The 14,395-nt window shown below is 39.8% G+C and overlaps 1 protein-coding gene across 1 annotated transcript in view; it reads right to left on the bottom strand.

Annotated features, from left to right (window-relative positions):
- Positions 1-1,108: 1,108 nt before the first annotated feature.
- LOC144685505 (nucleus accumbens-associated protein 2-like) overlaps positions 1,109-14,395 on the bottom strand; it is a 110,406-nt gene continuing 97,119 nt past the window's right edge. The window contains exons 4-6 of the mRNA XM_078550093.1: positions 7,029-7,134; positions 6,814-6,911; positions 1,109-3,590 (exon numbers count right to left, since the gene is read on the bottom strand). Of these exons, the coding sequence (XP_078406219.1) occupies positions 3,097-3,590; positions 6,814-6,911; positions 7,029-7,134 (698 nt within the window). The 3' untranslated portion in view covers positions 1,109-3,096. The remainder of the gene's footprint in view (positions 3,591-6,813; positions 6,912-7,028; positions 7,135-14,395) is intronic.

The raw sequence follows: 14,395 nt of genomic DNA on the forward strand, positions 1-14,395 counted from the left end.
AAGTAGAGTAGAAATAAAGGGCAGGATTTTCTGACTCCTCCCGCCAAAGTTAATGGAGATTTGAATGGCTCGCCGCATCTGCTGCGGGGGGGAACCCGCCATGGGGTGTGGGGGAGGGGGGATGGTGGCGGCTGAAAATCCCAGCTAGAAGGAGTTAAAGAAAGACAGGCAGGAAAGAAAATCTATTCTAAAATAAAAATGAAATGCTGGAAAAACTCAGCAGGTCTGGAAACATCTGTGGAGAGAGAAACAGAGTTAATGTTTTGAGTCCATTATGACGCTTCTTCAGAACCCCTAGATCTACTCCGTCACCACTGTGGATTTACTGTTCCAGTAGCTGACATTTCCATTGCAAGAAAGAGAACTGTGCCACTCCAGCCTGAGAAACTGTATAGGGAATGCTGAGGAAGCTCGCCCCATCCCAGTCACTAATTCATAACGTTAGGATTACACAGTGAATTCGTGCTGCAGAATTCAATACCACCCACTGTATAGCTCCAACAGCCTTTGGAATTACTGCAAAAATTGGAATACAAGTCAAACTTTAATATATCCTTTAAGCAGGGCATGCTTAGGGCTTTTAGTCAAAATGTAGTGGTAACTTAAGAGGAACAAATTGCACAATGAGTTTTGTTCAAGCCAAAACATGCTAACCAGTGGATAAATTCAAAACAAAAACAAAAATACCTGGAAAAACTCAGCAGGTCTGATAAATACAGTCAGGTGAAAATTGCACCCATCTGGGAAGAGAATGTTCAGCTACAGAGTGGACTTGTCCAGAGTGCTCTCTGGTTTATCCTCTCCAAATAACAAGGACATGTGAAAGCACAGCATTGAGAATAATCAAAGAAGGCACCTGTATTTGTCCGCTGATTTTCCAATGGAACCTTTTACGCTTCCAAACAGTGCGTTTAATACAGAGCCACTTCATAATCACCAAATAGGCAGTATGGAAATATCCCTGGTGGCTAGACGAAATGCTGCTGCAGTGATTTACAACATGAACACCAATTTGGCTCTAAAAAGAAGTAGAACCAAAGTATTGGGCAGCACAGTCACAAAAGTAACAAGACAGGATTGGGCAGATCAATTTCCCAGTGTCAAGGCTGCAGGAGCTTCTGAAGCTATGGGAGGAGGATCATAAATTGAAACATTTTTAGTTTTGAATGGTAGCTGTTGCCTCCCAAATGGGGCCAGCAAAATAAGGCAGCACTAGATCAATAATAGCTAACCATCGATCCTCTGAACAGAAGTTAACATGGATTGAACAATGGGGATAGGTTGTCTCTGAGTAAAAAGTATAGTTTTAAAAAAAAAACGAGCATTGATTACATGCAGGAACAGTTAATGGATCTTCTACAGGAAGAGAAGGGAAAGGGGAGAGGAAATTATATACTGGATTTAATCCACGATTCTACTCAGTAACATGAATTGGAAGAGAAAGGAAGGATCTTAATCACGTTAGTGGACCAATGGCAAAGTCAGCATTCTGAAAGCACATTTCAGGCAATGACATCACTGTTACTCTTGGAGGAACGTTCCTGTTTTAGTAATGCAGGTAGAAGTCTAGTTACTGCTTAATCAACTTGGCAATTCCTCCACAAAATTAACAAGTAGGAAAATATTAACTATATTAGAGGATTTATAATTGACGAGGATTTTTCATAACCTTCTAGCATGTACGATAAAGTGCATCGTTACAGTGTATCACGAAATGTTCAAGTTGTAAGGGTTATATGGCCAAGTTTTTGAATGGCACTTTCAACTTCTATTTAAAAATCTGTCAAGGGAATGATCAGTTTGGTCAGAAGAAAAACAAAAATATTTTCCGCAAAGTGCATTTAGCTAACAGTCTTATTAACAGCACTGTTTTTGTACCAGCATTGCTGAAACAAAGTAGGAACTATTTGGAAAATTCACATACTGGTGAATAAATCTGTATTATACATAAATACTGTTAAGTCACTTAAATACTATGGGCGCTCTTTTACACATTCACAAAAATAATTAGCTCAAATAGAATGGGATTTTTCTTTCCAAGGAGGAGGGAATAAATCAAATATCTAAGGCACATGGTTCTGCGTGTTTACAATCTATGAAATATTTTATGATAATCTACATCTCAAGCATGATCAACAATGCTCAGTCTAGTCACAGCATGCAAAAACCCTTGGTCACGCAAGTATTAGCTCATTCTAAGATTTTGTTTGGACTTTTTTCCCCCTACAGTAAGTATTTCTTACTTTAAGAAACAAATGAATGCTTAAAGCCCAAACTGCTTTCCTGAAACTGCTGCCCTCTGACCTGTAAAATGCCCAAAACATTACCAGCAAACATGAGCAGAATAATATCAAGACTTCTTACCAGGTGAAAAACAAATGCTTGCTTCATAGTCAAATATAAATCATATAATATATATAAATCATATATAATATATAAATCAGACATTATATATATATATATGCACATATATATATAAAATCTATATATATATAATATATATATAGATTTATATGTCTGAAAAAATTTCATCAGTCAGATTATGCTAAATATTAAATTCTAGCTAGATAAGCTAGCACACACTAGTAGTTTACTTGGCCATGGCGGTATGGGAAGAACTGAGCCAGGTTGACACAAGGATGAGAACATAATTTTTCTTTTAAAAAAAAAATTACACTTTGCGATCCCATTTTCCATCACAGTTAGTGTGTTTTTGTATATGCAGGTCAGTTCCATTTTAAGAGTTTGTTAATGGGCCAACAGTGCTAAAATGATCTGGACACTATTTACCATCACGAAAGGCAACTTTCAAATCACCCCAGTTGCTCCTCATTCCGGCCTTTCGATGGGAAGAGACTGCAAATTCTGTTGTCGCCTCCATAAGACGAGTTGAACTGGAAAGATCTGTTTCAGTGTTATAAAGGCGTCTTCATTTCTTCATGGCATACTGTATACAGGTGGGATAAAAGTTACGTCTTCAGGCAACGGGTACAGGTCAGTGGCTTAAGTAACACTGCCAAATGTTGAGAGTGTTAGTATGCATGCAAGCCATTTCAAATAACATGATGCGCTTCCTTCTGACCACAGTGAAAATCTTCACAAGGTCCCTGCATACGTTCCATCCAGTTTGCGCATGGGTGTTTCAGATCTATTGTTAGAGGAAGCTTCCTCTTGATCAAAAGTGTGGCCTGTGCTGGGTGTGTCAGGGGCCAAAATATTAGATCCAGCAGCTTCTCTTATTACCGACTCCATCATTTCATTCTGTTCACAGGACTGGTCGGATTTGGGGGACTCCACGTCTATGCTCACAGGATTTGTTCTTTCTCCAAGTACAGTCCCAGGGTCATTTCTCTTCTCAGCTTGGCTGCTTTGCTCAAATGTCGACCCAGTTCCATACAGCTCTGGGTCCAAGTTGCCTCCGCCACCCGCATCGCCGATAACTGTACGGTACACTTCCATCCCGTCAGGCAACATTGATTTGATCTTGGGAAGCCAGCGCTTGCGAACCCTTCGAGCGTTAGTGCACATGTCAGCAGCGATCACATTCATCTCACTTTCTTTGAAATTGGGAGCAAAATTCTGACAATATACTGTATAAAAAAACAAATTCAAACAAAAATTAACCATAAAACAAAATATTACCATCTATTAGAGAATTCCGCCTACAGAGTGCCAATAGCATTTATCACAATGCTAAGCACTAAAGCCTACTGGGATAAAAAGTTATGATTAAGTGACCAATTTAATAAGTAAAGAGGATTCACATTGAAAAGGTGAAAACTGCGTCAATTCTTGCAAAAGCGCAAAAAGAACTAGAATTTACATAGTATTTTTTACAACTTCAAGGCATCCCAAAGCACTTTACAATCAGTGAAGTACATTTTGAAGTGTAGTCACTACAAGTGTAATGCAGGAGGAGCAGAAGCCAATTTGCACACAACAAGATGCCACAAATAGCAATATGTAACAATCAGATAATCTATTTCAAAGATGTTGGCTGTGGGATAAATATTCTTCAGGACGCTGGAGAGAAATCCCATGCTCTTTGCAATAGTGGCATGGGATCTCTTACGTCCACCTGACAAGGCAGATGGGACCTCAGTTTAGCATGTCATCCAAAAGATGGCACCTTAAACAGTGCAGCTCTCCCTCAGTACAGTACTAAACTATCAGTCTAAATTATGTCCTCAAGTCTGTAAAGCAGGGTTTGAACGCAAAACATTCTGACACAGAGTTGAATGTGCTGCCAACTGAGCCAATGTCATTGGCAGGTAAAGCGGTTTCAATCTAAAATGTTTCTCTATAAAGTTAAAGACTTGCATTTATCGAGCACTTTTCATGGTCATCCCTTTACAGCCAATTAAGTACTTTTTGAAATGTAGTCACTGTTATATGTAGGAAGTGTGGCAGCTAATTTGTGCACAGCAAACTCCCACAAAAAAAGTGATAATGACCAGATAATCTGTTTTTGTGATGTTGATTAAGGGATAAATATTGGCCAGCAAGGTGGGGATAACGCCCCTGCTTAACTTCAAAATAGTGCCATGGGATCTTTCGCATCCACCCAAGCAGGCAGATGTGGACTCAGTTTAATGTCTCATCTGAATGGCAGCCCCTCCAACAGTGCAGCAATCCTTCACTACTGCAGTGGAATGTCACCCTTAATTTTTGTGCTCAAGCCCTGAAGTGGGACTTGAACCCAGAACTTTGTGACTCAAAAGCAAGTGTGCTATGAACTGAGCCACAGTTAAGACGGTCAAGTTCGAAACAAATTTATTTCTTCACTTTCTTCAAAGATTTCCACAGTTGAGCACCCTGTAGAGGCATCGATGGTTTTTTAAAATTCACATATATAGTCTTCATTGGAAATTGGTAGATTGCAATATTTCATTACCAGCCTCAATTAGGGTAATGCCTGACCTGATGTTATCATACATTTATGATAACAAGAGTACTTACGCCAATCATAGCATTGCATTCAAACAAACTGAACTCATTATTCCACTTGGGGAACTTCTGCCTGCACTTGATTCAAATTCCAGAATAAAAGTTAAATACATTTACTGATCACATGTCCATTCTGAAGGGCACGACATTCTAAGAGCCATTTTCCAATTTTCCATCTCTGCAGTTTATAGTTTATATTATTTAATAGATAGATATTACATATATATGTATATATATTTATATTTTGATGATGTGGCAGTATGAGGAGTCGGTCTCATATGTTTACGGTCTGAGACTCTCCCACTATAGTGCAGAATTCAACAAACTTGCAGAGACCAGCTCTTGCAAGCAACAGTAAGACTGCGGCACACAGAATCCTGTTTTAGAGGTTTGAATTCTAAAACTTGATGAAGAGTTAATGTACTTGGTACTGGTAAGGTTTCCATCCATGGTCTTCCACTAGGGAATTTTCACAGGAGTTGCACAATGAGTGCAGCCAATGGCTGCATTAATTTAAAAAGTTCAACAGATTTTCTTTAATTAAGTCCTTAGAGGGCATGGAGATTAAGCTTTGTGGAAGGTTGTTCCAGTCCTTAATTGGTCTTGGCAAAAAGGAGTTAGCAAAGGGAGCACATTGGGCGTATACAGTTGGATCTGCTGGTTATGAACTTTTGGGCTTAATGTTCTGCTTAGAAATATTTGATTGTCCATTCAAAATTTTATAAATGTAGAAGTGTTTTCTAATATTTGCCAGGAGGTGCAAGAGCAATTTCTCTACTTCTCTTCTGATTGAGACAGCTTTCCTTTGGATCATTTGGTATAACTGAACTTAAATTTCTCCATTTTGATAACCTGTTATTTTCAATCACCTTTGAACAGTGATGCCTTGCCAGAATAAACAAGATTATAAAACTGGTTTGGGACTATTCAATGCAGCAATAATGGAAGCTCAATGCAATTTTAGTTCTTAGTTTCTTTTATATGCAATATTAATTATTTTGTTCAAGTCACAAAATTACTTAAGCTTGAGAACCAAAAGGATATGCTTTTTCATCAATTTTCCTCGTTATTGTTGCTGATAACCAGTAAAATGCAGGCATTACCCTCACTTTAGTCACCACCAGGCTGGTATACTATCATGGTCATCCTCCCATCCACCAATCACCATAAAATCAGCTCATCCAAAAATCTGTTGCCCACATCTGCCCAGCTCCAAGTTGAAGTCCCACTTTTCAATCACCACTCCAGAATCCTCACTGGCCAATATTGGTTCTGGGTCACTTCAAATTTAAAAATGTTAGGCTAATGTTTACATTTTTCCCCAGTCTTTACCTTTTCCAACCTCTGAAACCTTCTTTAGACCTACAAGCCATTCCTCAAATTCTTCGTTCTTCTGATTCTAGCCCACCTCGTCTTCAGCAAACCAAATCCCACGCCCTGGAATTTCCTCCCTAGACTCCTTTACCTTCCTCTCCTCCTTCAAGGTTCTTCTTAGAGCCCATCTCTATGGCCATGCTCCTGGTCACCCTACCTCATCTCTCCTCCTTTGCCTTGCTGTCAGTTGTGCTCACATGTCTGAAATGCCTTGGCATGATTTACTACATTAAAACGTGCCAATTAATGCAAATTATTGGTGATGTATGTTTTCATGTTCATGATGCCAATCATCCTTTAGCTGTGGCCTAGAAATGTCTAGCACCGATTATGGTGATGGGAAGATTGCTAGGCGCCACCATGTTGTCTACATATTTCTCCAAGATCCTCAGGTGAACAGTACATTCTTTCTCATTGATTATCCTACAACTTCAGGACATGTGCAAAACTTCACTCTTCATCTATGATAAGAATAAATCACCTACAACTCACATTTTACTGCATTCAGGACCCTGCTATCCAAAGGCTTTCTGCTGGGATCACTAGTGGAGGAACGAATTCCAGTGCCACAGCTATTTGCCAAAGTGTTGCTGAAAAGATAATGAAAAGCATCATTATTCTTTGTGGACCCAGAGCACATTAGCTGAGCAAAGGACGCAATTTAAACCCAACTGGAACACTGCATAGTCAAGGCACTTGCCACTCACCGGTCAAAGAATGAGGCAAGTAGGCGGCGGAGGAGGACCTTATGTTTGACCCCTGCACAGAGGTGGCAGTTCATCAGCTGACCTCGTGTGATATAAACTCCTGAACCTGCAAAAGGATGAAAGCATTAAATGCCTGTGCTTTACAGTTGTACTTGTGCTGTATTGTTTTCACAATAGACAATAAAGATAATAGTTTAATTAATGGTAGACTATCTTTGACTGCTTCAGATGACTTCTTGAAGGAAAATTAGTGCCTCCTACATTGAGGGGGGTACACATTTTAATAACTGAAAAATATACATGTAAAGGAGTACCCTCCAAATTCCTGCCAGGGACAGCTCATTGGTTATATGTGGATACAGCCAGAAATGAGGTAGCAGAGATAGCCATCAGGTCAGGTTGCAAGGGGTGCCAGACTAGCAGCAGAAAAGTCGTCATTATAAGATGGGAAACAGTGCTTATTTTTATATTCTAATTCAAGCTGCTATGTTAGTAAAATCACAGATTTTCCGTTTTTAGCTGCTTACCAGAACATTCTCTAACATTTTCTAATATGTCGCATTTGCTAATCCCAATTCGAATACTCAGTTTTATTGCCACCTCTCCATCCAGATTCAAAAAGTACTGATTTTATTTGAAGTGAGCTTCATGTCTATAGAAGTACCCATACACACTAAAAATCAAATAATTAATAAATAAACAAACCTTGGTACATTTTTTTCAACATATGTACTTTACATTGTCTAATCTTTTGCTTGGCACAGAATCCATCACATCTCTGGAGGGATTGGTTGGACATAGAAACCCTTAAAGATTTGCGTTATTAGAGCACACAACTAGTCATGAATAAATGTAATTTACAAAAATGTTTATTCATTAGAAACCCTTTCATTTGTTCCATTGAGGAGCTATGTATCAACACTAGTTATGCAAGGTTGAGCATAAAGGACATACTGAAAGAATTCAGCATATTTTCAATTTTGCACATTGATGCGAAATGTTTTGAAACAAAAAAGATTATTCAATAGTAATTGATTTTCATGTGCAGAGTTTATGCATATTTAAATTGATGCATCAGATAACATGCTTAGAAAATCTGAGATCCATCATGGAGTTTCTTGTTAAAAATTTGGTACCAAAATATTCACAATGCTGGTTCTCAATTTATTTTATCGCCAGCAGTCCCATGTCTCCTGTATGAATTGAGCCTCTGAGCTCGGATTTTAGGTGCAAGGGTACAGGTATCTAAAATTCAGAGAATACTTCTTTTCTGTGGGAAATTTGAGGGTCAACATGCTCATAAAAATGCATTCAGAACTATTCAATATTTTATCAACAATCCATTAAAAGAAAAGTCCTCAGCATGTGGGCTTCTATGCCAAGGCCAGCATTTGTTACCCTTGTGAAAGTGGTGGCGAGCTGCCTTCCTGAATTACTACAGTCTATGTGGTGAAAGTTCTCCTAATAGTCCTGTTCGGGAGGGAATTACAGGATTTTGAATCAGCAACGTTGAAGGAATGGTAATGATATATCTTCAGGGTCAGGATAGTGTGCGACTTGGAGGGAAATTTGCAAATGGTGAAATGGGAAGATCATCTTCTGACCTTGCCCCCTAGATGATGGCAGTCATGGGTTTGAAAATGCTATGAAGCCCTGGCAAGTTGCTGTATTGCATCTTGTAGACAGCACACCTATGGTGCAGGGAGTGGATGAACTGATCAAGTAGACAGTTTTGTACTGTCAAGTGTAGCTGCAGCTGCACCCCTCCAGACAAGTGAAGAGTATCCCATTATATTAGTAATGTGTGCATTGTAGGTGTTGGCAAGGCTATGGGAAGTCAAGAGATAAGCCACAAGCTAATTAAGTTGTATTAGCATATGCATGTTGAAGAGATGCTAACCTGTTTAACCCTGCTTGAAAAGAGTGAACAAGGTAATGTCATATGAATTATAAGACTTCAGGCTGCAATGTAAGTAATTATCTACTTAATAGAATTATAAAAATGTCCTATTAGTAGTGTAAAACTTCAAAATATCCTTTTCTAAACTTCTCAAAGACTGTATTAGAACTTTAAATTAAACATAAGTTTTGCCCCATTGATTTGTGCGCTTTACAGGGAGTCACTGGTGCATATACCCCTTTACATAAACTACTGGTGTGGATCTAACACATTCTCAAAAACCAATAGGTCACAATGTCACTGATGGAGTGAGTACCAAAAAAGGATCATTGCTGAAATGTCATGCCTCCTTTAAATCATGAAAAATGTTGGTGGTGAACATTTGTGCCCAGGTTGCAAGTGAGGCAGAAAATGCAGTCATGTGTCAGGTCAAAAGGGGCAGGTCAGTAGCAATCTGCAACTGAAAACTGCAGAGTAAATTCCAAACTTCAGAATCAATTTATGTCATTCCAGCATGCATTAAACCCCAGAATGGCAAGTGTCTCTCTACCACCATTCCTACTCAAAAACAAACTGCAAAATGCTACTGGCAGGTAGAACAGCACATTGCAGTAGCAAAACCCATTTCATCGTGCTTTCACCACTGAATTCCTTCAGAGGAAAACTAAAAATGGGGGTTTGATCAAACAGATGACAACAGTGCAGCGTTATAATGTATTTAAAATTGCATTGAGCATTTTCTCCGCTTAAGACTACCATACACAAGTACCAGCAGAGGGAGTCTAGGAGAATAAAGGAATCCATGTTTTAACAGCATGTGTAGTTCTGATTCAGTATGTTCCTTACTGAATCTCATTCGTCCTTCCTAAGAACTTCACAATGGTGATGAATAGGGTGAAATATGAAACATTACTTTCAGGTATTAAATTTCTGGAAGATGTTTGTCTACTTTCTGGAGACAGCATTTTAAGTTCGGGATTTAGGGAACACGTTGCAGCTGTAGCCTGTTATTACAGCTCGAGATCAGCAACACACTGATCTTGCAAAAATAACCATCCAAAGAAATATTAATCTCAGATCAGTACAGAGACGTTTTTCTTTGAAAGGAATGTGATCCCAGATCCTTATCACGCATTATTGCTGCGCTGCAAATCAAGATGGCATTGCCCATTCCTAATCTACCACATTTTAATATGCATTTGGAACCATTGTCTGTATTCCCCCAAGCGGTTGCGATGTTTTGAAGGTGCAATGGCAGATTTTTCAGTCACAGATGACCAAAAAAAGAAAAGGTGGAGAATTGGAAGGTATATTTTGAGACACTTACACCTGAGCTATGGCTCAACCAAAAATGCACCAAGAACCTATTTCACATCCAAGAAAAATACAACATACAAAACAATCATCTCGCTACCCAGCAAAATGAACTACTAAGACCAATACCACCAAAGGGGTGCCACAGAACAAGGGCAAGAGGATGCAGCTCCTGTAGAAGCGATGACCCTGTATATATTTTTGTGCTCTCTTTTGGATAGAGCAGCCAGCCACGTGTGACAGTGACCATTGGCTGCTCGGGACGTTGCTGCTCTCATTGACAAATGCTCCTGTATCTATGTCATGGAAAACAAAATGTTCAACAAGCTTTAGAATTACCCCATTCTCTGCAAACCAGGCAGTACTAAAATTACCCTTACAATAATGACAAACCACAAAGTTCTCAGGACTTTTGAAATACCAGTCTCATGCAAATAAACTAGAACAAATGCTGTTTACTATGTCATATCTGGCAAATGTGACACTATTATCAGTTTCCAAATGGCAATAGATATGCACAATTACAGTCACGTACACGATTCCTATGGATACCAACAACATTCTAGAATGGTAGGCTGACCACTTCATCAACATCTGCAAACTGAAAGATGTTACATGCAAGCTGCATGTATACCTTAATGTTCCCCGTCACACAAAGTAGATGAATACCTTTGCATGTCAGAAAGCAGACAGAGAAGGAAAGAACTTCAGCACCTACTTGGCCTTGACATTATGAAAGAAAGTTGGGGGATAAGCCTACCCCACCCTTCGCTCTCACTCATACAAGTCATCAAGAAACCCAAGAGTGAGAACCAGGTTAGAATCTATGCTGAAATTTAGTCACCAAACCAAGCCACACAAGACAGACATCTCACACCAACAATCGATAATATCAGAGAGAAAGTAAATGGTGCTAACACTTTGCAAAACTTGACCTCAACGCAGGCCATCATCAAATCAAGCTTGCAGAGAGATTGATGTATCTTACAGTATTCTCTACTCATCAGATTTTTTCTATACAAAAGGTACAACTTTGGAGTCAACTCAGCAGCTGAGGTATCTCAGCAAACGATCCAATCTGCACTGCAAGGACTTGAAGGAACGCTGAACATCAGTGATGACATTCTCATCTAAGGTCGCCTGAAAGTGAACTCGAGACACACCTACATGTATGCCTACAATGTTTGAGAGAATGTAACCTCACCTTGAACAAAGGTAAGTGCTTGCTCAATGAAAACAGAATTGAATTCTTCGGTCAGCTGAGAAGGATATGACCTGATCCACGGAAGGTTGAAGCTATTGCAAACACTGCAGATCCTACAAACGTTCAGGAATCGTGGAATCTGCCATGACTCATCATGTACTGTAGTCGCTTCATTCCTGACCTTGCAACATCATCTGCCCCCTATATGATCTGACAGAAGAGATCAAATTGGGGTGGACTAACTCTCACAAAACAGGCTGCACACCAGATCAAACAATGGATGTCAGCAAGTTGCACAAATGCCTATTTCGATACTGAGAAAATCATCCTGCTAGTTATGGATGCAAGCCTGTTAACTTAGATGCAGTTCTCATGCAGAAAGACAAGATAGGCAGCCCATCAATCCTTGCGATGGCAAGCAGATCGCTAAAACCTATACAGCAATGTTATTCATATATTGAGAGGGAAGCACTCAATCACATGGGCATCTCACACTTGCATCTCTCTTTCTCTGGGTGCGAGTTTAAGGTAATAAATCATAGGCCATTAGTAAGCTTGTTTAACAATCCATATAGCGCCCACTGAATAGAATGAATACAAGAGTATGAGCTCCACGTTGAGCATCAGCCAAGCAAGCTCAACCCAGCAGCTTTTCATCTCATCTTTTAGAACCATAGAAAAGTTACAGCACAGAAGGAGACCATTCGGCCCATCTTGTCCATACCAACCTGAGGACATCCAGGTGCCCTTTCTAATCCCATCCTCCTGCACCCAGCCCATAGCCCTGCAGCTTACAACACTTTAGGTGCAGATCCAGGTACTTTTTAAAAGAGTTTTGAGTTTCTTCCTCTACCACCAACTTGGGCAGTGAATTCTAGACACCCACTACTCTCTGCATAAAAAAGTTCTTCCTCATGTCCCCCTACACCTTCTGCCACTTATCTTGAATCTATGTCCCCTGGTTCTAGAATTCTCCACCAAGGGAAACAATTTTATCCTGTCCACTCTATCTATTCCCCTCATAATTTTGTTCACCTCAATCAAGTCACCTCCCAGCCTTCTTTGTTCTAAGGAAAATAACCCCAACCTATCCAATCTCTCCTCATAGCTACACTTTTCTAACCCTGGCAACATTCTTGTAAACCTCCTCTGCACTCTCTCCAGAGCTATTACGTCCTTCCTGTAATGTGGTGACCAGAACTGCACACAATACTCCAGTTGTGGCCTCACCGTGTTTTATATAATTCCAACATTATATCCTTACCTTTATATTCTATACCTCTGCCAATGAAGGAGAGCATTCCATATGCCTTCTTTACAACCTTGTCTATGAACTGCTGCCTTCAGGGGCCTGTGTACTTGTACGCCAAGATCTCTCACTTCATCTACCCCTCTTAGTATATTCCCATTTATTTTGTAATCCCTGTAACTGTTTGACCTCCCTAAACGTATGACCTCACACTTCTCTACGTTAAAATCCATCTGTCACTTTACCGCCCACTCCACCAACCCATCTATATCGTTTTGGAGATTATGGCTATCCTCTACATTATCCACTACTCGGCCAATCCTTGTCACCAGTCAGTCCTACTAGTCGTGAAGAAAATATTGCCAAACACCATCTTAACTAGGTAAGCCTAAATACGATGCCAAAGTAACTAAAATTAGTTGACAAAGTGGCAACAAAACAAGATGAGGCATTGTAACCATGTATGACAGTCATGGAATCTCAAAACTGTAAAGATGAGATCAATAGAGTATCTACAAACAAAATTGCTCACACACTACAAGGTCTTTACAATGCTCGAAATGAGTTCACTTTTGCAACCACATCGGGTCTAGTGTTACACAACAACTGCATTGTCATTCCACAATTATTGAGGGAATGTGTTGTAGATATAGCACATGAAGGACACCAGGGAATTGGCAAAACCAAACGACTCTTAGAGAAAAGGTATGGTTCGCAGAAATTGACAATGGTAGTGCATAAAAATCAGTGTTTGCCACATCAAGCAATTGCAATGTCAAATCTTCATAATCCTCTCAAGATGTTTGAACTACCTCCAGGACCATGGATTGAAGTTAGCATTGATTTCACAGATTTGCACGCTGGTGAACACCTGCTTGTTGTCACTGATGACAGCAGCAGATTCCCAATCGTGGAAATAGTTAACGTCTACTTCAATGAAAGCAGTCATCCCAGAGCTTGACCAGGCTTGTGCTTTGTTTGGAGTCCCTCAAACGGTCAGAAGTGACAATGGGCCTCCATTCAACAGAAATACATTGAGTAAATTCTCTAGGCTTCACTCATTGAAAAAAAAAATCACACCCTTGTTGGCTAAGGGCTAATGGAGAAGTTGAGAGATTTATACACACCTTGAATAAAGTGATACGTACAACTACAGCTGAGTTCGTGTTGTGGAAGCAAGAGCTGCATCACTTTCTTCTCAATTAGAGAGACTCCTCACTCGTCTACTGGAAAACCTCCAGCTACACACATCTTTGCACATCCTATGTGCAGACATCTTCCTGAGCTATCCCATGGATCTAATGATTAACATGTATATGGATGCAATCAAGAACAGAAGGATCGAATGAAGTTAATTAAAGAGCGAAACATGAAATTTAGAGCTACACTGCTAAAGCCAGGACATAAACTACTTGTGAAGCATGATGGTAACACTGAAAAGTTTTTCCAGCATTTTCTGTTTTATTTCAGATTTCCAGCATCCGCAGTATTTTGCTTTTATCTGGTCAAATACATCCTTTGTCCAACACCCAGGAGGAGAACTGGGAGGTATATCATATGACCTCCCCAAAGCTGCTAGAACCTGTAATATTGCCGTCTGGAACTGAACCCAGGCAGTCTACCATTTTACCATCTAACAAGCAGCAGCAGAAAGAGCTCTGTCCAAGTAAGTCGCCTGGCCCTCATCTACACTCTGATCC

Source organism: Cetorhinus maximus, chromosome 10 (assembly GCF_964194155.1).
Source record: "Cetorhinus maximus chromosome 10, sCetMax3.hap1.1, whole genome shotgun sequence".
In the NCBI taxonomy this organism is placed as follows: domain Eukaryota; kingdom Metazoa; phylum Chordata; class Chondrichthyes; order Lamniformes; family Cetorhinidae; genus Cetorhinus; species Cetorhinus maximus.